The sequence below is a fragment of the Oratosquilla oratoria genome, chromosome 26 (genome assembly GCF_046742065.1).
Source record: "Oratosquilla oratoria isolate Oo_2021 chromosome 26, ASM4674206v1, whole genome shotgun sequence".
Classification (NCBI taxonomy): domain Eukaryota; kingdom Metazoa; phylum Arthropoda; class Malacostraca; order Stomatopoda; family Squillidae; genus Oratosquilla; species Oratosquilla oratoria.
Window position 1 is genome coordinate 45706963 of NC_134802.1, and position 24342 is coordinate 45731304.

At 43.7% G+C, this 24342-nt stretch overlaps 1 protein-coding gene across 5 annotated transcripts in view; it reads left to right on the top strand.

Annotated features, from left to right (window-relative positions):
- LOC143039509 (uncharacterized) overlaps positions 1 to 6139 on the top strand; it is a 393621-nt gene extending 387482 nt beyond the window's left edge. For all 5 annotated transcript variants that reach the window (XM_076209647.1, XM_076209649.1, XM_076209648.1 and 2 more), the window contains exons 6-8: positions 1001 to 1180; positions 2959 to 3045; positions 3188 to 6139. In XM_076209647.1, coding sequence (XP_076065762.1) covers positions 1001 to 1180; positions 2959 to 3045; positions 3188 to 4090 — 1170 coding nt within the window. In that variant the 3' untranslated portion in view covers positions 4091 to 6139. The remainder of the gene's footprint in view (positions 1 to 1000; positions 1181 to 2958; positions 3046 to 3187) is intronic.
- Positions 6140 to 24342: the final 18203 nt, after the last annotated feature.

Below are 24342 nucleotides of genomic sequence, written 5' to 3' on the forward strand. Positions count from 1 at the left end.
AATAGATGTTTACTAGAGTCAACATAGATGATGCTGTGTATAGTACTATATGTTCTTTTACACTGACAAAGCAATTCAGTATCTAATTGCACTAGAGTAATTATGCCGTGTGAGGTTTATTGTGCATGGCATCACTTGACTATAACCGAATTTATCTCAAATTTGTCCCCGCTGGTCTTTTGTGAAGGAACTTCTACACACGGACCTAGTTCTGAATATAACCTACATTAATCCTATATTGCTTTCAATTGCACTCTTATTTATTTAGTAATTTATTAAATTGTTTAGGTATTTATTCATTTATTTAGTTGTCTATCTGCTTATTCATTTATATATTTATTCAAATTATTTGTCTATTTCTATTTTTTGTTACAAGTGAGGATTTATCTATTTATTCGATTTTATCAATGTTTGTCTAATTACATATTGATTTCTCTGTTCCCTCAATTGATTTATCTATTATTATTTTTGTGATTCAAATGAAGATTCATTTATTCACCAATTTATTTATTTATTTATTTACTTGTTTATTCATATCTATTCAGTTTATCTTTTCATTTATTCTTATTGATTCAGGTGAAGATTTAGTTATTCATTATTTATTTATTAATTTATTCATATATATATATATAGCTATTCATCTATGTGTCTATTCAGTTTATATATCTATTTATCGTTATTTTTTGCTCAGGGGAATATTTGGTTATCCTTTTATTTATCTAATTATTTAATTATCTATTTATCTACTTATCTATATATTCATTCAATTCATTCATTCATCTACTTATATTGTTTCAAGTGAGGATTTGGTTAATCATTTATTTATGTATTTATCTTTTAACCTATCTATCTACTTATCTTTTAAATTAATTATATATTTATTCAATTTATTTATCTATTTATATTTTGTATTTTGTGTGATTTATTCATTTATATATTTACTTGTTTGTTTATGTATCTATTCAGTTCATTAAATCCTTATTTTTTTGTTTTGTTTCAGGTGAAGATTTGGTTCCAGAACCGAAGGACCAAGTGGAAGAAGCAAGATGGAATCACCAATGCCGAGGCTGCAGAGCACAAGAACGCTGCCACGGGCAAGAACAAAAAGCCGAGCAGCAACAGTAGCAATAAGAACGGCAACAGCATGACCAATAACGTCGACAATCCCGACAGCAGAAAGGTAATTACTTCTTCCCTTTTTTTCCGGGCGAGTGTTGTGGTGTCAAAAAAAAAAAAAAAAAATCAGTTGTAAAGTTATCGGAAACATGCATTTGCTTAGTTGTAGGTTCGAATCCCACACTCCTCTCCGATTCCCAGCAGTGACTGTTACCTGTCCCAACAGTCCAAGAGCATAAAAGGGCAATGGTGACGGCTTCGGCCGCAGCTACTCAGCGGCTCCTGCCGTAGGCTCCCCAACTATCCAGATGTTCATAGCGGCCGCATATGTATGAGCGTAATACTAGGATATGTAACATCTATACGGACAGGCATAGGACACTTTCAGTAAACAAGATGACAAGGATGAGGAAACAGAGAGGGTTCATTCTTGTTCCCTGTGGCACATCGAGACACTGTCTTGGTGGTCGAAGCACAAATCAAGAACAAAACGATGTTTAAAAAAGAAACCAAACACCCATTTGCTCCTTGAATGCTACGAACTAAACGAAAGGAGTATTAGAGACAACTACAAATGCTAAAAAAGAAGAAATAAGGTGGGGTCTTTCAGAGTGCTGTGACACCAATGGAGCGGTGCCCTAGAAAGAGAGCAAGTATGAACAGGCTGGCACCTTTTACCTAAGAAGTCGTCCACGAAAGTAAAACTCCACGCAGACCCAAGTCAAAAGCATTCATTAAGTCTACAAAAGCTTCAACACGGCCACTAATGTCTCATACCTGGTTAAGTTCCTACAAATGAAGTTAAGGAAAAACTATATTGGAATCACCCATGAAACAAGACCACGCAGACCCAAGTCAAAAGCATTCATTAAGTCTACGAAAGTTTCATCACGGCCACGGATGCCTGATACCTGGTTAAGTCCCTACAAATGAAGTTAAGGAAACAAACAATATTGGGATATTGGTAATCTCATGTTTCCAAACTGCTGGGATCAATATGGTTGATATCTAAATCCTAGATGAAGACAAATTTGTCACATGCGAGGCTAGACACTGGGATAATAGCAACAGGAATTACTTTCTTATTGAAGTCCGTCGGTGGTTGACGTAGTGCTCCGGTGAAGTGTGATGGTGTGAGTGAGGCTGGGTAGTGATGCCAGCGGAAGTGACTGTGTAGCCTACAGGGATACAGTTCTATTAACAACTGCAGGCTGATAGATTTGGGAATGAGAGCAACATAAGCAGTTTCCAGCTGGTAGGGCATTTGTCTTGAGCCAGATTGGTATTGGTAAGGGAGTATAAAGATATGGAATAAATATATATATATATGAGAGAGAGAGAGAGAGAGAGAGAGAGAGATAGGTAGGTATATATCTTACTGTACAACTACTGTAGGTACAGTATATCTAATTCTTAGTAGACTTAAATGGTAACTTACATAAACACAATCGCTGCCTGCTTCGGAAATTGTCTCTGAATGTACAAAATGATAATAACAATAATAATAAAAATGTCTTTGGGTGTTTCATACTTAGTCCTATCCAACATACTCGCAGGTAGCGTTCTTGTTTTTTTTTTTTTTTTTTTTTTTTTTTTTTTTTTTTTTTTTTTTTTTTTTTTTTTTTTTAAGAATTCCTTATGGCTAAACTCAAGACCACCTGTTGGAGCTCTGGACAAATTACACTCATTCTTACTCACCCAAGTCTATGCTTATATCGATTATTCATCTACTCATGTCACTGTATAGTTGCTTGCTTATATATTTATTCATCTATTTTGTTATCTAGAAATATGATCTTATGTTTTTCTCGATTATTAAATTATTATTATTATCATTTTTAGGACGGCGTGGGATCCATGGATGTAAACAAACCAACAAGCGGAGAGAGCGATGCCCACACCTCCACTCCCCCTCTGAGCCCCTCCATGGTCAGTACACAACCCCGCCCTCTTTGTGGCGCCCTCTGGCCAAATAGCTCCCTTTGTCTTGCCTAATTAGTCCGCATGAATTTTTCCCCCACATCGCGATCAACGACGACAGACGTTAACACGTTCCTTTGTTTTCCTGCAGACGAGCAACGCCACCCACAGCGATGACGTGTCGAGCAGTAGCGGCGATGAGGCCTCGAACTCGTCCAGGGCCACTTCGGAGGGCGCCGTCACCCCGCGCCCCCCTCCTCCGCCCCCGCTGGCCCTCCCGCCGACACCGCAGCCCATGGCCCCTGTTCCTTCGCCCTTCGCGGACGACTCCGCCGGGAACCAGAAGACGACAACGACGACGACGACCATCGGCGATCACATCGTCATCAAAGAACTCGTGCCCACGGCACCCCATGGAGGAGGAGGAGGAGGAGGAGTTGGAGGAGGAGGCGGAGGCGGAGATAGAGGAGATAGAGGAGGAGGAGCAACCCCTATGGCCCTAGTCAAGGTCGACCAGAGGACTGACCTCAAAATCCCCTCGGTTCCGAACCCTGCCGCTTCCGCCGCCGCAGCCGCCAGCGGCGCCACAAACCCTCCTGCCGCAGTTACCTCCGTAACCCTCAGTGCCTCATCCACCACCACCACCACCTCCGTCGTACCCTCCCCGCCTTCGCCGTCGCCAGCCATGACTCCACTCTTTAACCCTTCCACCATAGGCAGCCCTGCTCCTCCACCTCCTCCTCCTCCTCTTCCTCCTCCTCCTCCACCTCCTCCTCCCGGAGCCGTCGCCGTGACCAAGAGTCCTGTGGACAGAAGGTCGCCGCCGAAGACGAGCCACATCAAGTCCTCTTCTTCCTCCCCCTCCTCGAACTTGTCCTCTTCCTCCTCCTCCTCCTCCTCCTCCTTACCTCTCTCACACAGGCTGGAGGATTCGAGTACGGGCCGGAAGTCACCGCAGCAGGCAACTCCTCCCCCTCCTCCTCCTCCTCCTCCTCCTCCACCACCACCACCCTCTCAGCACCTGCCTCCGGCAGCTGTGAAGCACCAGTCCTGATGAGGCCGAAGGAGGTCGAGGAGATCGGGTGACAGGAGGCTAGGAAGACACGCCCATTGAGTTCGGGAAGTGAACAGAAACCCCACCTTCGAAGTGAGGAGGTCATTTGAGTCTCCTGGGCCTCTTTGGACGGAGGACCCGGCGTTGGGGGCGCTTTGTCTTTAGTGTGTGTGTGTGTGTGTGGGCCATCGAACTCTAAGCGTTTCTTCTCGAAGAGTCCCTGGCGGAGATTTGGGTTCCTGAGGGCCCGCGTCTTTCTGTCTGTTTGTCGGTGTCTGGAAGCGACCCCCCCCCCACACTTCCTCCTCCTCCTCCTCTTCCTCCTCCGAGATCCCTCTCCCCATCTCCAGCAGGCAGCACGAAGAAGAGAATTTTTTTTTTTTCTGATTATTGACTGATCTTCCTATAGCACCTCTTCGAAGTAAGATCGAGTGTTCGGTAGGATTTACTGTTAGCGCACAAGAGTGAAGCCGAGGAATTTTCGAAGTCTCGTAGTGCCATCACCACCCGAGGTGTAGGGAAACTAATTCTTGCCCCTATTTATTCCATGTGATCACCACTGACGTCATTAATCATCAGCATCGCGTTCCTCGTCATCGCGAGTGTCATCATTACGGTCATTATCATCAACATTGTCATCATCGTACCGAGCATTGTCCCACCCCACCCCCTTCTGGTAGAGAGTAATGTGCTTGTTTTCTAGTCCGTCTTTGTGGTTGTTTTCCTCCCTACCACCACCACCACTAAATTCACCACCACCACCACTCACCACCACTCACCACCACCCCTATTCTTCTTCCTCCTTTTTCTTCTTCCTCCTTTTCCTTCTTGCTTGCATCCTCTCCCTCTTCCTTCTTTTACTTCTCCATCTCCTCCTGTTTTACTGTAGTTCATCCTTCTGGTCCTTCTTCTCTTCTTTTTCCTTGGCCTCCTTCTTTTCTTTTTCTTCTTCTTCATCTTCTTCTTCTTCTTTTTCTTCGTCTTCTTCTTCGTCTTCTTCTTCTTCTTCGTCTTCTTCTTCTTCTTCTTCTTCGTCTTCTTCTTCTTCGTGTTCCTCTTCTTCTTCTTCTTCTTCGTGTTCCTCTTCTTCTTCTTCTTCGTGTTCCTCTTCTTCTTCTTCTTCTTCTTCTTCTTCTTCTTCTTCTTCTTCTTCTTCTTCTTCTTCTTCTTCTTCTTCTTCTCTTCCTTTTCCTCTTCCTCCTCCTTCTCCTCCTTCTCCTGCTCCTCCTCGTCGTCATCCTCCTCCTCCTCCTCCTCCTCCTCCTCCTTCTCCTCCTCCTCCTCTTCCCCCTCTGCGCAACGGCCCTTGGGCGAGCGCACAAATCAAGCTGAGGCAAGAGTTGCATTGAGGGTCCTTCTTCTTGAGCGCCCAAGACAAAGACCGAGGAGGAGGAGGAGGAGAAGGAGGAGGAAGAAGAAGAGGAATGGAGCATTGATTGATTAACCACCCAGAAGGAGCAGAGCACCAACGTGTGTGTACTTGTGTACGTTTACGTCAACACACATGGACACCATGTACACACAATATTTGCAACCTTGGCAAATTCCTTCCCCCCACTCCTTTCCCCCCCACCCTAAGACCTCTATGTCTCACTTTTCCTTACCCACGCCCTTCTCACGCCTTTCTTACTCCTTGTTATCACTGCCAACAGTCCTACTAACAATGATATCACATCCACCACCACCACCACCACCACCCTAATCACCTCATCGGTACAAATCACATCCAAGGACACGACCAATGGCTGTCAAGCTGCCTTGCTGCTGTAGGTGGCCAGGGATGGAAACACGCCACGGAGGTTCTGCACGCAAGACCCCACACGCGCCATCGTGTGGGTACAGGAGAGCGTGGCACGGGAGGAACCTGCGGACCTGGATGGCTGCACGAGGAACCTCGAGTTCGCGCGCGCGAGTTCAAGTGATTTGAACGAGTGGAGGGAAGAGCTTCCTTGCTGGGATCCGTGAGATCGAGAGATTGATATGTCGTGAGAGAGAGAGAGAGAGAGAGAGAAAGAGAGAGAGAGAGAGAGAGAGAGAGAGAAAGAGAGAGAGAGAGAGAGAGGGAGTGATGGAGAGAGAGAGGAAGAGAGAGAGAGAGAGAGAGACAGTTATTGAAAAAGAAAACTAACAAAATATTGGGTGAGAGAACAAGTGAGAATGTAAAAGAAAATGAGAAAGCTAGAAAAAATAGAGAAAGTGAAAGAGAGAGAGAGAGAGAGAGAGAGAGAGAGAGAGAGAGAAAGACTAACCAGAGAACAAGAGCAAGAAAGAAAGCAATGAGGAACGGGAAGAGAGAGAAAGGAAGAGAACGAGAGAGAAAGAGAAACAAGGAGAGAGAGGAAGAAAGCAAGGTCAAGAGAGAGAGAGAGAGAGAGAGAGAGGTAGACCAAACAGAGAACAAAAGAACAAGAAAGGAAGCAAGGAGGAACGGTAAAAAGACAGGAACGGTAACAGAGAGGGACAGAAAACAGGTTCTAGGGAAAAGGAAGAGGTCTTCTCGAAGGACCTGCTTGCACAAGGAAGCATCTGCGCACCATGACGAGGCTGGACTTCTGCACCTCGACATCTTTGTATACATTTGTAGTCGTGACGTATCAGTGTGTTGACAACATCAGGCGATGCTGGCCCTCTACCCGAATTGTTCACATGTGAAATGGTTGTCTAGGGCGGGTGTATGTTATCATTGTAAGTTGTTTTTTTCTGTATCTTGAATTCTTGTACACAGAGCAATATACATACATATTTATATATGTGTATATATATATATATATATATATATATATATATATTATATATATACACAAACACACACACACACACACACACACACACACACACACACACACACACACACACACACACACACACACACACACACACACACACACAGATATGTATACTGTTGTTTGTATTAATAAACTATGAGACATGCCCGGATAGGTACAGGATTATGTATTTATGTATTAACTTCTTGGATACTTGTGTAAGACAAACAACAGTCTTTCATCATTTCCTTTTGAGATTAACGCTCCCACAATCAGTACAATACTTACTCTATAGCTCCCTCTTCCTCTCTTTCTCTCTTTCTCTCTTTCTCGGCGCCAACCCACCAGTCCCGGAGGATCATTGTCACACGAACCAGCCCTACCCTGCCAGCCGTCTGGGTACGAAGATGAGTGAGAGTTGTCTATAATAAAGATTATCGTAGATCAGAGTCTTTCAATGTCCTTGAATTATGTCATCCCGCCCGCTCGACTTTTATTATTATTAACATTTTATCATTATTATTATTATCAATTTTATTATCATTGTCATTATTATTATTATTACTTATTATTATTATTATTATCATTATTATTATCATTATTATTATTATTATTATTATCATTTTGCTACTACTACAACTACTACTACTAATATCATCATTGTCATTTATATATATATATATATTTTTTTTTTTTTTTTTTTTTTTCCGAAAATAAACTCGCCTGGAGCAAGACACCGAATACCACAAATTATACACAAAACCACCATCTACCATCTACGAACAAGATTAAACTAGACTAAACTTACAGGTCCCACAAAAACAGACAAAATATGGCAGAGGGAGAACCACGAGAATGAATCTGTTTATCTCTGTTCCACTGTTTCTTTAAACACGAATAGGCTACTTTGGTATCAAATAAACTAGAGGGACGAATATCCCCTTGCTAATGAGTGTCTTTATTACTTCGTCAGCAATAACCAGCACTTCTATCCAAAGATGATGGAGTCACAGAAAGGGTAATGGAGAGATCTGAAGGTCTTGGGTCACGTGTTGGACTCGTGATCGACAACTACTTCCCTCCCGGAACAGAGTTCATTGCTCATATATGACCGATCTATGGGAAATGCTGTGACCTTACACGCACACACACACCCAACTCCCCGCCCACGAGAGTTGGAGTAACGACTCGCAGCGCAGCGATACTGAAATTATTTCAGCCCTGGGCGGGATTCGAACCCGGACCGCCGTAGTAGCGGTTGCGAACGCTACCACTGCGTTGTCGAATCGTGTGTGTGTGTGTGTGTGTGTGATAATAGATTGGTGAGTGCATGAATAAGTGGTAAATAAACAAAAGAAGACAATGAACAATGAAGACGTTCAAACACACATCCACCCAATGCACATCTCCCACCCCCACAGAAAAATCCCCCACACCCACACCTCATCCCATACCCCCACACATCCCCACCCCTACACACCCATCCCCACCCCACCATTCCCTATCTACACATCCCCCACCCCGACACTTCCCCATCCCCACATCCTCCAACTACACCCCCCACACATCCTCCACTCCCACGCACATCCCCCACCTCCACCCCCCACCCCCACACATCACCTCCATATCTTCCAACCACACACGCATCCCCCACCTCCATACATGCATCCCCCAACCCCCACCGCCACATCCCCCCACACATATCCACCCACATACATCCCCCACCTCCACACATACATCTCCCACCCAACAACCCCCGCCCCACCTCCACATCTCTCGCCTCCACACACTCATCCTTTACCCCCAATACACACATCCCCCACCCCCACACACATCCTTCAACCACACAAACATCCCCACATATACATTCTTCACCCCCAAACACATCCCCACTCCCACACACATATCCTTCACCCCCACACACATCCCATACGCACCCACACACCTTCCACCCTCACACACATCCCCCACTTCCACATCTTGCACCCCTACACACATCCCCACACCCACCCAATACCCATCCCCCCGCACAACCTCCACATCGCGCACCCCCACATCCTCTACCCCCACCCCCACATCCCCCACCCCCACACACATACCACACCACCATACACACATCCCCCATATCCCACCTACATATCCCCACATTCCCACCCCTACACACTTCCCCCACCTCTACACCCCCACTCCACATACACATCCCCCACTCCACACACACGTCCCCCACACCCACACACATCCCCGCCCCACCACACTCACATCACACCCAACACCCTCACCCACCCCACACATATCACCACACCGACACACATCCCCCTACACACACCCCTACACATCACCAACTCCCATACACAATCCCACCATCCCGTACATTTCCCCCCACCCGAACACACGCGATACTACCATCCCACACACACCCTCCCACCTAATGCCACGTCCACACGGTCGAACACTGTCCGCCGGGTACGAGGGCTTTGCTCGACAACGGGCAATTTTATCGGGCAAACCATCAAAATGTCCGTTCCCGGCGCCATTTGCGGGCAGTGGATGGAGGGCTGACATCGCTGCCAAACGCACGAGGTAAGGTACAGACCCAAGTTACCTTACCACCATGTCCGCACCTAGTACTAGAGTGTACTGGTCTCGACAAGACGTGCTAGGTATTGGTGCTATGCTTTTTCTCATATTTGTCTCTTGCCTTTGTATATATGGCTCCACTTTCGAAAGGAGAAAAGAAAAGCTGCTTATGTTCATTCTCATGTAACTGCAAAACAATTGTTCATTTTCATCCTGCAATTCACGTAGGATTGTCACTGAGCTTCCCATTAAATCACGTCTTTGTAACCACTCCCGGCATCAGGCATGTCTCCGTGATTTCTTGTTTTTCTTTTTAATGCAGGCAGCAATTATAATGCTGTAAAGTGCTACCTTCTTTCCAAGTATGGCGGGAACCATGGTTATCGTACCGCACTGAATCACTCCCTCCCAACCTCTGCTTACGGCCAACTAACCTCCAACCACCATCGTCAGCCGTTTGGACACTTTACGGACAGAGTCTGCGGACTTTGTCCGGTAAGGGCAAAGTCTGCCAGGCACAGCTCGACCGTGTGGACACGGCATTACGCGGGCATTGTCTGCAGACTTTGCCCTGCCAGGCACAGCTCGACCGTGTGGACGTGGCTTTACCGGGCAAAGTCCGCAGACTCTGCCCGCGAAGTGTCCACACGGCTGACGATGGTGGTTGGAGGTTAGTTGGCCGCAAGCAGAGGTTGGGAGGGAGGGATTCAGTGCGGTACGATAACCATGGTTCCCGCCATACTTGGAAAGAAGGTAGCACTTTACAGCATTATAATTGTTGCCTGCATTAAAAAGAAAAACAAGAAATCACAGAGACATGTCTGGTGCCGGGAGTGATTACAAAGACGTGATTTAATGGGAAGCTCAGTGACAATCCTACGTGAATTGCAGGATGAAAATGAACAATTGTTTTGCAATTACATGAGAATTAACATAAGCAGCTTTTCTGTTCTCCTTTCGAAAGTGGAGCCATATATACAAAGGCAAGAGACAAATATAAGGAAAAGCATAGCATCAATAACACGTCTTGTCGAGACCAGTACACACTAGTACTAGGTGCGGACATGGTGGTAAAGGTAACTTCGATCTGTACTGAGCGGGTTTGCTAACTTTGCTCGCACCTCACCTCGTGCGTTTGGCAGCGATGTCAGCCCTCCATCCACTGCCCGCAAATGGCGCCGGGAACGGACAGTTTGATGGTTTGCCCGTTGTCGAGCAAAGCCCTCGTGCCCGGCGGACAGTGCTCGACCGTGTGGACGTGGCATAACACATATTTTCTTCACCCCCACATACAACTCCCCTACCCAACACACACATAACCCTCTCCACCTCCACCCAACACACACATAACCCCCTCCACCTCCACCCAACACATCCTCCATCCCCATCCCCACCCACATGCACATCACACACACACACACACACACATTACACACACATCCCCCCACACAACACACCTCCCCACCTCACACACATTCCCCACCCCCACACACATCCCCTACGCCCACACAAATATCCCCCACCCCCACCCAACACGTACCACCATTCGATCACCCATCCACACCACACACAATCACACCATTCCACACACACACACACATCCCCCCACCCCATATACATCTCCCCACCTCCACTACTTCACTTCAAGACTCTGAAGCTTCGTCATGTTCCCCGACACTTCAGATAGAATTCACAAGTTTGATGATTCCTTGCTCGAAGTCTGAAGGAACTGTGGCTGATGCCATTTGGGACTCGACACCGTAGGAGAACCACGTCGATGAATGGAATCGCCGAGCGGCAAGAAAGGTGAGGAGACTTAAGTTTTACTACAGTAGCTGCGACTGGTAGGCACCTAATTGCCACGTGTGACCGGTTAGTCGTCACTAGCAAGTCCAATTGGCGACAGAAAATATTCGCAGGTACTAAAATTAAACACCTTCAACTTTGCTCGGCGGTAGCGCGCGATTTCATGATCACGTGACCTAGTCGCTAAAAAATATGAAGTTTTGTGGGATACAGATTATGAAAACTACATGAAGAATGGGCGGGGGGATGGGGGGGTGAGGTAGTATGTGTGAGCAAAATTTGACACAGCTCGAAGGGATTTCTCCCCGTCTTCTCCTTTAATGCATGGGGGGGACGGAGGGGGGTCGCCGATTAATGAAGTGGCCTTGCTGTGGATGTGCTGTGTCTTGCGACACTGCTTCTGACCCAGGGCAGTGGACAAGGTGCAGGGATGACCCGTCATTCTGGAGGTGCTAAGATAAGAGGGAGGGTGGAGGGGTTTGGAGTGTGTTCAGGGATGGAATGGGGGGGGGGGAATGATTTTATGCCTTTTCCTTTTTGGCTACCTCCCTTGTAAGGGGGTAAAAAGCCTTGGTATATGTATGTATGTATGCGAGGTAGCGGTTTTGAAATTTTGATTAACGAAGTGATTGAGGTTGGTGTTGTGATACCTGTCGAAGAGACTGAGAAGACAATAAAGAGTTTGAAGGAAGCATACAGAAATGAAGTGAACAAGGTAAAGAAATCTATGAAAAGTGGAGACGGAACTGACGATGTTTATAAACCAAAGCTTGTTCGCTTTGAGAAAGCAGACGCCTTCTAGAGAAACAATATATCTGGAAGGGAATCGTCCTCAACTTTGGTAAGTACCAGAAGTTTTAGATTTCATAATAATTTGCGGGAATGAAAGTTAAAAGAGGTTTTGATATTATCCTATTTCCATTCTTTCGGACTTAGTTTATCCACTCTCCTTAGTTTATATATAGCCTACAGGCCGCTGGGTTTAAACGTTCTAAGTTTGTTCAGTACTTCAGCAGTTCTTACCGGCGTTTAGGGTAGGTAAGGTTAGGTTAGATTAGATTAGATTAGATTAGATTAGATTAGATTAGGTTAGATTAGATTAGATTAGATTAGATTAGATTAGATTAGGTTAGGTTAGGTTACATTAGGTAGGTTAGGTAAAGTTATGGTTAGGTTAAGTTAGGTTAGATTAGGTTAGATTAGGTTAGATTAGGTTAGATTAGGTTAGATTAGGTTAGGTTAGGTTAGGTTAGGTTAGGTTAGGTTAGGTTATATTAGGTTAGGTTATATTAGGTTAGGTAAGACTGTAGTCCATTGTTGTCGATGAGGACTTTCCCACTTTTTCCAAAGTATCCTTGGTTTGGGAATCACGAGTCGTCCAAGATCGACCCCAAATGAAAATAAATCGATAAATAAATAAAAATATATAATAATTTGGAGGAAATTACGAGATACACTCTTGAGACTTTGTGTATGTACAATCGCCAGAACTACTGGTGTCGCCTTGCCAGGTCGGGCTCGGGCAAGTAATGTCCTTCTTGCCCTGAAACGTGGCTGGCCTAAACGAGGTGGTTGATGCGCGCCGTGGTTGGATTCGTTATTGAGGTCATCCATTTGTCATGTAGCATTACAATCCAACTTTTTCAATGTGTGGAGATGCACATTAAATATTACCTGTGCGGTAACAATAATGTAATGTAAAAATGAGTTGTATTGTTACTGTGTTATATATCAAATGCATCCAATTAAATTGTTCACAGTGTTCAAAATAAAGATTGGTAATTGAACTAAGTGATGAAATAAACACAGACCTAATATGATATTCAGAAAATTCTCCTTAGCATAAAAAACAAAACATTGCAAGCTCGATGTCTTTGTTCACCTCCCATGCCATCTTTCACTTCCCCCACCCCCTGCTATAACCCCCCCTCCCCTCTCTCTATCTATCTATCTATCTATCGATCTATCGATCTATCGATCTATCTACATCTGTCTCTATCTGCCTCTGTCTCTATATCTATCTCGCTATCTCTGGTCTATCTCTCTATCTCTATCTTTCTATCTCTCTATCACTATCTCTATATTCCACCTCATTCATCAAGTGTGTGTGTGTGTGTGTGTGTGTGTGTGTGTGTGTGTGTGTGTGTGTGTGTGTGTGTGTGTGTGTGTGTGTGTGTGTGTGTGTGTGTGTGTACTTATGTACAAGTATTACTTCAACAAACGACAAACGAGCTACCAAACGGTGAAATTGATAGATAAAAATCACCAAACGTTATTTATACGTGTGCTCGACGAATAACAACGTGTTTTGAATACGTTGCTTAGGTTTGGCGAGGTTATTTCTAAGAAATGAAGTGATAGCATCCATAGTATACAGAGGTATTAGTTATTTATATCAGCAATAACACAGTCCTATTCACGTAGATGATATACAATGTTTACTTTTCGTAACCGTGGTTTTTGTGGCACAAAAACCGACGAATTCACAAAGGTATTAATTCTTATTCTATGCTAAGAAAAAAATTCTGAATATCATGTTCAGATTTGTATTTATTTTATCGCTTAGTTCACTTACCAATTTTTAATTTGAAGACGGCGGACAATTCAGTTGGATGCATTTTATATGTAACAATAAAGATCATTTTTACATTATACTTACTGCTTGGGTAATATTTAATGTGCATCTTCACACATTGAACAAGTTGGATTGTAATTCTACATTACAAACGAATGACCTCATTAGCAAGTCCAACCACCACGATCGCCAGTCACCTCGTTTAGGCCAACCACCTTTCAGGGCTTGAACCCGGCCTGGCAAGGCGGCAAATGGAAGTTATGATGATAGTGCCACGCACATTTTGTGAATCTGCACAAATTATGAATATTCATAATATGTGCAGCACCAACAATGAATTCATAAATGGTTGCACAAATAACGATTTCAAGAAGGTAGGAAAATCTGACTTCTGGCATCAGTGATATTAACGTAAGAATCTTAACCTAACCTAACATCTTAAGAATCTTTATGACGAGTGCATGTGTAATGGATTCGTTATCTGTGCCCCCAATTATGAATTCATTATTTGTGACACACATTCTATGAATATCCATAATCTGCAGACAAAAGTACGTATGTACACATGTTATATGTATTTTTTCTTCGTATTTGCGTGTAAATTGTGTAAGTGTATATATACATGTATGTATACATGTCTATGCTTACGGGTGCACATGCACACACGCAGACACATGCACACATGCGCAAGCACACGGACAGGCGAACGCACATACGCACGCAAATACACGCACACACACGCAGAAACACGCATAAACATGTTCACACGCACGCACACACGCGCAGACGCACGTAAACACGCAAACATGTACGCAATCATGCACACACGCACGCAGCACACACATGAATACACGCACGCAGTACACGCACACGCAAGCACGCGCACCCACACACAACCACACGCACGTACAAACTCACGCGCACGTACGCACGCAATATGACTCCCATGTTATGTTGAATATCGTCGTATGGCATTAACCAGAATAAAATGAGGAAAGTACGGCAACGTAAAGAAGGATTTAATGACGATGCTCTTCAGCTTCCGGGTTAAGTTAACTCCTAAGTTAGATGAAATCGTCTGGCAATTGACGGAAGGTAAATAGACAGGGTTGTTATTGGTAGAATCAATTCGTAAAGTCCGTCACACATACGCAACACAAGCAAGTTCGTTTGAGAAGAAACGACTTAGGTTACATTTTTTTTTTTTCGAATCTCCAAATGTCCAATCCCCTTTGCGTCATATATTGAGAAGTGAATAACGAACTAAGAGAAATTAAACCTATACGAATATTAGACACATTGTTGAATTGTAGACTTAGGTAAGTCTAGAATACTTAAGGCGAAGTCGTCTTCTAGTTTTAGAAACTCGCAACATTTGACGAAAATCGTGATAATGTGACGGGGGCAGTAAACAAGAACTGGCGTCCTTATGGTAACAATCAAACCTTTAACGTTTTTTTGTTTTCAACGTTTCTAAATTATGTTGACTGAAAATGCTGTTTGCGACAATGGCAGGAACGTTTCGTTGCGCATGCGCTGTGATATACACGCTAAATAGCTGTAATATCACTTTTAATTTACGTCAAATTGCTGGAAAGAAGCAAACGTTTTGGGCGAGGACTCAACGTTTTCTGTTTTTGGGCTGCAATGAGGACGTTTTTCTATTTGATCAGAAACAATAAAGGTTCGTTTCACACGTATCGACTTTTCGCCGTCCACGACACGACGCCGTGTTCTCAAATAACCATGGACGTCTATGGACGGTTTCACAAGTCACGACCACGTGTGAGAACGTCCGAAGACAACCTTGGTTATTTGAGGGCACGACGTCGTGCCGCGGACGGCGCACGGCGAAGAGTCGATCAGAAAGAACAGAAAGAGGCACAACAAGTTCTATTTCAGCGAAGACGTCCAAGATGTAGAATCGCATCAAAGGTTGAGGTCTGTGGTAGAAGGTAGCGGCCGGCGACGCCTCAGACCTCCAGCTCTCTTGGACTCCTGGTAGACCAGCCGAGCACCTCCACTCAGCCAACCAGACTTTTGCAAAAAGATCCTCACTCGCTAGGAGGATGGGTCATTCGCTGACGTGTCTGTGAGTGTCTGAGAGTGTTTAAGTATCTGTGAGAGTCTGTGAGGGCCTGTGGGTGCCTAAGAGTGTCTGTAAGAGTCTATAAAAGTCTGAGAGAGTCCGTGCGTGTCTAAATGTGTCTGTGAGTGTTTGTGCGTGCCTGGGCGCGTCTGAGCGCGCGCGTATAAGAGTCTGTGTGTCCGCACTTCCAGGTTAAGGTTAGAGTTGGGGGAAGGGGGCTAGGTCTATTGACGGATATAAAAAAATGAGCAGGAGGGAGACGATTCTATCTGCTGTCCAGCTTCCGGGACCACTACAAACAAGTACCCGTCATTGGTCCCTTCATGGTACAAAGGGATAGATAAAGCATATTTACATTAGATTGACATATTCATTTTATTGAGTCCAGCAACTCCAATTCTGACAATGGGAATTCTTCAGTTCTTCAACCTCGATTGCCTGTTAACATCTATTATCTCGTAATAACGTGACATGATACAATACTTGTATGTACGTATGTCCTAGTTCCTGCATGTGTGTGTGTGTATGAGATAGAGAGAGAGATTCACCATGGTTTTGGATCATGTATTGGACTCGTGATCGACAGCTATTACCCTCCCAGATAAGAGTTCAGAGCTTGTAATACTATGACCTTACACGCATACATACATACGCACGCACACACACACGCACACACACGCACGCACATACACACACACACACACGCACGCACGCACGCACACACACAAAATGAACACACACACACACACACACACACACACACACACACACACACACACACACACACACACACACACACACACACACACACACACACACACACACACACACACACACACACGACTCGGTGGCGCGGTTGGTAGAGTCCCCGACTGTCACTACGGCGGTCTGGGTTCGAATCCTGCCCAGGGCTGAAATGATTTCAGTATCACTGCGCTTCGAGTCGTTATTCCAACTCTCTTGGGCGGGGAGTTGGGTGTGTGTGTGCGTGTAAGGTCACAGCATTACCCATAGATCGGTCATACGAGCTCCTAGCTCTCTTCCGGGAGGGAAACAGTTGTCGATCACGAGTCCAACACGTGATCCAAAGACCAAGGTGAATCACACGCGCGCACACACACACATACACACCCCCCACACACACACGCACACATACACACACACACACATACACACACGCACACATACACACACGCACACACACACGCACACACACACGCACACACACACACACACACACACACACACACACACACACACACACACTCACGCACACATACACACACAAACAGACACACACACACACACGCACTCACACTCACGCGCGCACACACACACACACACACACGCGCGCTATAGTGCAGTTCCCGGCCACTACTACAGTGGTCCGGGTTCGAATCCCACCCAGACCTGAGATACTTTCAGTATCGCTGCGCTACGAGTCGTTACTCCAAATCTCGTGGTCGGGAGTTGGGAGTGTGTGTGCGTGTAAGGTCATAGCATCTTCCATTGACCGACCATATATGAGCTCTGAGCTCTTGTCCTGTAGGGTAATAGCTGTCGATCACGAGTCCAGCACGTGATCCAAAGACCAAGGTGAATACCAAGATGAATACACACACACGCACGCACGCACACACACGCACGCACACACAAACGCACACACACACAAACGCACACACACGCACACACACACACACACACACACACACACACACACACACACACACACACACCTAACTTCTTGCTCACCAGAGTTGAAGAGCCGGCTTTCAATGCATCAGCACTAAAATTTTCATCCCCGGGCGGGACTCGAACTCGGATCGGTGAATTAGCGGTCGAGCGCAGTACCACTGCACCGTCGAGCCATGGAGTATGCGTGTGCGCGTGCGTGCGCATGTCGCCTTTTTTCTTTTTCCTTTCTTTCCACGTCTCCCTTTTTCATCTTGATATTCTTTTCACGCTGTTAGTCTTTTGATCTCCTTTGATGATAATCTTTTAATCTTCATTAAGCGTCTGCATCAGTTTTTTTTTCCAAGCAATTATTTCATTTCCTTGGCTGTGTTTACCACAAACTCGCCTTTCCTCTTAAGCTGTATCAAAACACTTTCGCGTCTGATTTCGAATGTTGCTTTTGTGTCCTTGACGGCAAGTGATTTTATTCGTTTGAGGAGATGACTGAAAACTCCAACTCTAATACACATTTTTTTTTATTATTGTTAATTTATTTTCTATTTCTCTATTTATCTATTTATTTACTCTGTCGACAAATGATTATATTCCTTTGACGGAGATGTCTGAGAACTCTAACTCTAATATCCCAATTTTGTTTTATTAATTCATTTTCTATCTTAATCGATTTATTTACTTGTTTATTTATTAATTTTGTTTAATTTTAATTTTGTTTTTATTTGTTTTTATTTTCTATTTTTCTATTTTTTCTATTTATTATTATAATCTTTGTTACTTTTTTTAGATTAGGGAAGCTCGATGGCCGAGGGGGTTAGGGCGTCGTTACTTGTGGCGAAGGTTGAGGGGATGGCGGTTCGAATCCTGCCACCGGCGAAGTTGAACCAAGAGCATGGTTTATTAAATTCAATGCTCAAAGTCCTCTGTAAGGGGCACCGTCCTAGCCTTCCGATGGGAGGAGTTTGTGATGTTAAACCATATATATATATACATATATATATATATATATATATATATATGTATATGTATATGTTGGCTGGCTGCTATCAGTAGCTTTTGTTCAAACGAACAATCCTCAGGTTATATTTTCTGTTATACTTTCGTTTTAATGTTCGCTTGCCACAATGTTCTTGTTTTATTTTCATTGTTATAATTATGACTATTATTACCCTTCCCACTGTTTTTTTTCTATATTTGTCAAAACAGTTACGCTTTCCATTAGTCACACAAATTTTAATTCCCTAAGAAGAGTTTCCACTGCGCAATGCTCCCGTGGTGAGGACTAATGTACATAGTTCGGTTTGAAAACTCCCCTTCCCCTCTAGTTTCAGTTTCATAATTAATTTCTTTCTCGCTATAAGCCATGACGATGTTAAGGCCGAGTTCTTGTATTACTCCAGTCTTTTTTTTTAATCTGTTCTTCCCCTCTCTGTGTTAACTAATATCATTCTGATATACATGCTCATGGCATGCCCTTACCATCTATGGCCAATCTACATATTAACAAGCAATGATTAATTCTACTGATTGGATGGATGTATAACCGGCAAAGTGCACAAGTAATATTTCTTACAGAAAGGGTGTTTTCTCTTAAACACTCGTAGTATCTTATAAACTAGATTAAATATTTTTTCCAAGAGCATGCATGTGGTAACTGTTCACACTACGGTTATATATTTCTAGATACTACTCACAAGCTTATTATCACGCTGTGGGAAGTGAGAAACCCCTGGTAAGGCAAAGCCCCGTCAGTTGTGGCAAGCTTTTTTTTTTTTTTTTTTTTTTTTTTTTTTGCGGGGTGGTTGGTCAACGTAGGGTCGCCTCCCCGCCTAGCCAAGGCTGCCAGGAACCAACGCGGCAAACCAGCATCGGTTCCAGGGACTCGAACTCACAACCCACTGCTCATGATTTCAATCCACTATCCTAACAATTTTCTAAACTCGTTCCATCCATAGACCTTTGAAGAAGCACCCAGGATTACTGCATTACCTCAAATATTCCATTGTAATATCTTTCTGATTATGGAATTCTGTCCAGCATCATTGAATCTTTTCAGTAATTTCGAGATGCGTCTTAACCTTTTGGTCAGTTCTCATGGAAGGGTGTAACCTTTTAAGAATTCCCAGGGATGCAGAGGTCTCTGACGTCACATTTCCTGCCAACATGAGCACAGTTTCGCCGCTTATGGTGCTCTATTAATTGTGACCTTTATTGGCACAATTGTCAACAAGATTTTCAAGAAACCTTTGCCCCAACTGCCCTCAGAGTCTCCCTCTTGCCCTCAATTCTAAATCTGATTCTGTTCAGCGCTTTGATAAAAAGAAAAATATGTATATATATATATTCTCCTTTGGTTACTTTCACAAATCTTCTTTACCAATTCATACCTTTTTCACACACACTTTGAAGTCCACTTGTAGCCTTTCCGTCTCGTGGGTCTATGGCGACCCCTTGTTGAAAACTGATCACTTTATTTTGAATATAAATCCAATATTGTCTATTTTGGCTCCATATACTTCTTAATGCATCATCTTATCCGACTTTTCTTTGATATTAGTTTTGTAGTTACATTTTCTCACAAGATCTGCCCCCTCTCCTATTACAAGCTGATGACAATCACACAGGCGTCATTCCAAAGTTTTATTTGCAGAGATCTGGGGGGCCCGAGGACCGTTATCTGTTGCTGTGACTCAGCGGGTTTCCAGTCAGTGAAACATGGAATAACAAATGTACTCAAATAAGCATCTAGGTCTTGAGTTCAGAAGATGAAATGCACCATCTGCCGGGCCAGCAGCTGCTTGGTATTCTTAGTGCTCGTTTGGTGACCTCTCTTAGAACGTCACGGGTTTCCACGAGAAATTATATGACCCTTTTCCTACCATTGCATCACCCAAGATATACTTAGGATAAGTTTCGAATGTCAGGAACAAAATCTATTTCGTGAATTTAGAATTACAACTACAAATATGGTTCCCGGACGTGTCCGTACATCCGCGCGTCCGTGTGTCCGGTGACTTCAACTTCAAAGTCCGAAAAAGAGTAAAGGTAACTATCTCAGCCATAGCTTAGCGCTTCCTGACGTGAATTTTATGATTTCATTTCACACTCTCTCTCTCTCTCTCTCTCTCTCTCTCTCTCACACACACACACACACACACACACACACACACACACACACACACACACACACACACACACACACACACACACACACTCACTCACTCTCTCTCTCTCTCTCAGGTGGTTCATAATCCTTTCTTTAGGTACTTTAGTATCCTTCCGCTTTCACGGTCGTTTACAAGTCAACACTTCCAGTCTCGTCACTTTTAAAACACTTTTCTCTCTTTTCAGGGGAACTAATGGCCCCATATTTCCTCCCAAGTACTAAATGTCTCGTAGTTTCTCGTCTACACTCGACCCCGTCTCCCACCACTCGACAGCATTGTAACTTGGTAAGAGTTCATTCGTTCTGTCATTCTTTTTTTTTCTAATCTTATTACTACCTCCCTTGTAATGAAAAAAAAACCCTTTGGTATATAGATAGACTTGTTCTTATTACGGATGTGAAATTTTTGTCTTCCGCGAGTCCTTTTGATGTTCATTTGTGTTTTGTTTGTATTCATAGTCTTCCATTCAAAGTTTTCTTAGAGAAAGCGTGAGAGAAGGATGAAGAGATATATCTTTCATCTCCAGAACAAACCCTTCCTCCTCCTCCTACTCCTCTTTCTCCTCTTCCTCCTCCTCCTCCTCCTCTTTCTCCTCCTCCTCCTCCTCCTCTTTCTCCTCCTCCTCCTCTTTCTCCTCTTCCTCCTCTTTCTCCACCTCTTTATCCTCTTCCTCCCCTTTCACCTTCGCCTCTTTATCCTCATCCTCTTCCTTCTCCTCTTCCTCCTTCTCTTCTTCCTCCACCTCCTCTTCTTCCTCCACCTCCTCCTCCACCTCCTCCTCTTTCTTCTTCTTCCTCTCCACTTCCTCCTCCTCTCTGCTCTTCCTCTTTCTCCTCCCCTTCCTCCTCATCTTCCTCTTCCCCTTTCTACTCTTCTTTTTTCTGCTCTTTCTCCTCCTCCTCCTTCTCTCTCTCTATTTCTACTTCCTCCTCCTCCTCCCCCTTCTCTTCCTCCTCCTCTTCTTCCTCCTCCGTACACTACCATCGATTCCATACTCATCACAAATACACAACGGAGAACATCTTTATTTCCTGTTCCCGAGCGTTCTGCTCTCCCCGCCTTCCCTCGCGCCCTAACTTATTATTCAGACTAAAATCAATTCCCTCTTGGAGCGTATCGGTGTTATTTTCCACACAATTTGCTTAATTCCATTCCGTCTTCTTCCCCCTTTCTTGGCGTCCACCAGAATTTGTCTTCTTGTCCGGCCTTTCTGCTTAACATGTACCTCACCGCTGCCTTTTTACGTTCCTGTAAAGAAGACACGGATATTCTTATTAGTATTTGAATATCAATATGCGTAGCAAACTGTCAACAAAATTGCAATCAAATATTCTGTTCATGCATTCGTTTATATATGTTACGGATATAGATACATATGTACGTACGTGCGTGTGTGCGTTTGTGTGCGTATATCCATGCGTGTGTACGCGTATGTGCGTGCGTGTTTCGAGACTGATGTAAAGGCTTGATCTAATCACTTTGAAAACGTATGTGGTATATTGCTCCCAACATACTTTGTAGATCGTTTTTCTTACTGTTGGCGTTAATGCAAAGGAATACAAAATCTATGTCTCTAAAAATGGTATTCATACTAATAAAACTAAATATCATTAATTTCCGGATAGATCTTCACCTTGACGTGTTTTATTTAGTTTATTTTTCAATGTACATTTTGTTATTACTGTTTTTTTACGTGTTCCTTTATCGACTTACCTATTCATTTATTTATCTAGAAGATGGCGCGGTCGTGTGTATTATGGAATGCTATGAAGGAGGCCTTTGTTCAGCAGTGGACTCAGGATGGCTGATTTGATTGATCTATTTATTTATCTATTTATTTGCCTATTTACTTATCTATTTATTTATTTGATCATTTATTATAACTAACTCTTATTGTTTTTAAGAAATGAGCCCCGGGCTGTGCCCGTCCCGGCTTTGCCTTTGTGGCCTTCTACGGTTAGCTGCTCATTGTTCAAGAAGTTAACATTCTGTTCAACAAAACAACACATCCTTCCCTCGTTCTATATCACAGTAAACAATTCGCCATATCATGTCGCCTTTTCTTCTGATTGGTCTGGCCTTTAGTCGTGATGTCATGTCGCCTCTTCTTCTGATTGGCTGACCCTCAGTCGTGACGTCATGTCTCTTCTGATTGGCCGGTCTTTAGTCGTGATATCATGTCGCCTCTTCTGATTAGCTGACCCTCAGTCGTGACGTCATGTCGCTTCTGATTGGCTGGTCTTCAGTTGTGACGTCATGTAATATTTTCATATTTCGATTATTTCTACAAACTATTGTTTTTTTTTTATATATACTATAATGTCTCTATTCTAAAACCGGTATGTCCGTTTTTTGGAGTTTGAGAAGATAGGATCCAGAAAGAATAAAACAAACAAACATTAAAACGTTGAAATAAAATGAACAAACAAAGCATTTGACAGACATAACTGCATATTGATTAGATGCTTATCCAAATTAAAACTTTGAACTGTACTACATCCCACCGCCACAAAAGGAAGTTAAATTTATTCGGTAACTACGTGTTTAACCAAGTTGTTTCTACTTAACTATGTTAAATCGACTTCCAAACCAGAGACCATTGATTTTTTGTTTGTTTAGTTTTTGGTATGAAGATATTTTCGACTTTGATGTAGACGATAATCGCCGCTAAATTTTATTTTCGCTAACGTCAACCAATCTTGCTCACACGGTGCGTCGTCTGCGCTGAAAAATTAAAACTCTTCAACCCCTTTGTTTCGATGACATCTTTTAGACTTTATTTCAAGTGATTCCAGGCGACTTTATTCGGTTCAGTGAACTTCAATGGGAAAAGGATTAACTCGTTGTTGTGATGACGGCCTTCAGAGTGTTTATTCTTGCTAACACCGGTTTTTTTTTTTTTTTTTTTTTTTTTTTTTTTTTTTTGATGGGGTGCTGTCATCCGCCCGGACTTAACCTTGCGACGTTCCGGAACAATTGACACATGAAATCAGGAGGAGGTGCCCACTTGATCCCACTGTTAGGAGTGGCGGTGCCCATAGGAGATCCGGATGGGAAGGCATCACTCAACCTCAGGTGGCGCCAGGGGGGTGTGCCCCCAAGAGACTGAGGGTTGTCTCGGAGACGGTGAGGTGCCTCGCCATCCACGCAGAACTAAGTGGCTCTTCAGCTGAAGAACCTATCTCTGATTCCTGAGGGCGACATGAACGAAGACGTCATTACCTCATGTCGACATTATTTCCAAATGATCTCAACAGGATTGTCGCCTCATCTTGAACTCGACAAGTTGAATGATATCCCCTTTTCACTAGGTTTTATTTCTTTAAATAGTTAAAGAAAAAAAACATGTTGAACGTAATCTTGGAGAGGGTGTTGTACATCGAGAGAGAGAGCGAGAATATGTTTATGGCTCAATAAAACAAAATTATAAAGAATCACGGAGTTTCGCTGTAATGATTCTATATCAAACCAGAGGCTGTACTATGAGACACAGTCTAGGCCTGTTACTACCATGTTTCGTGAACTTAATCTCCGGCTATATGAACACGCGCCACGTTTCTCTGATGTTGATCCTATTCACAAGG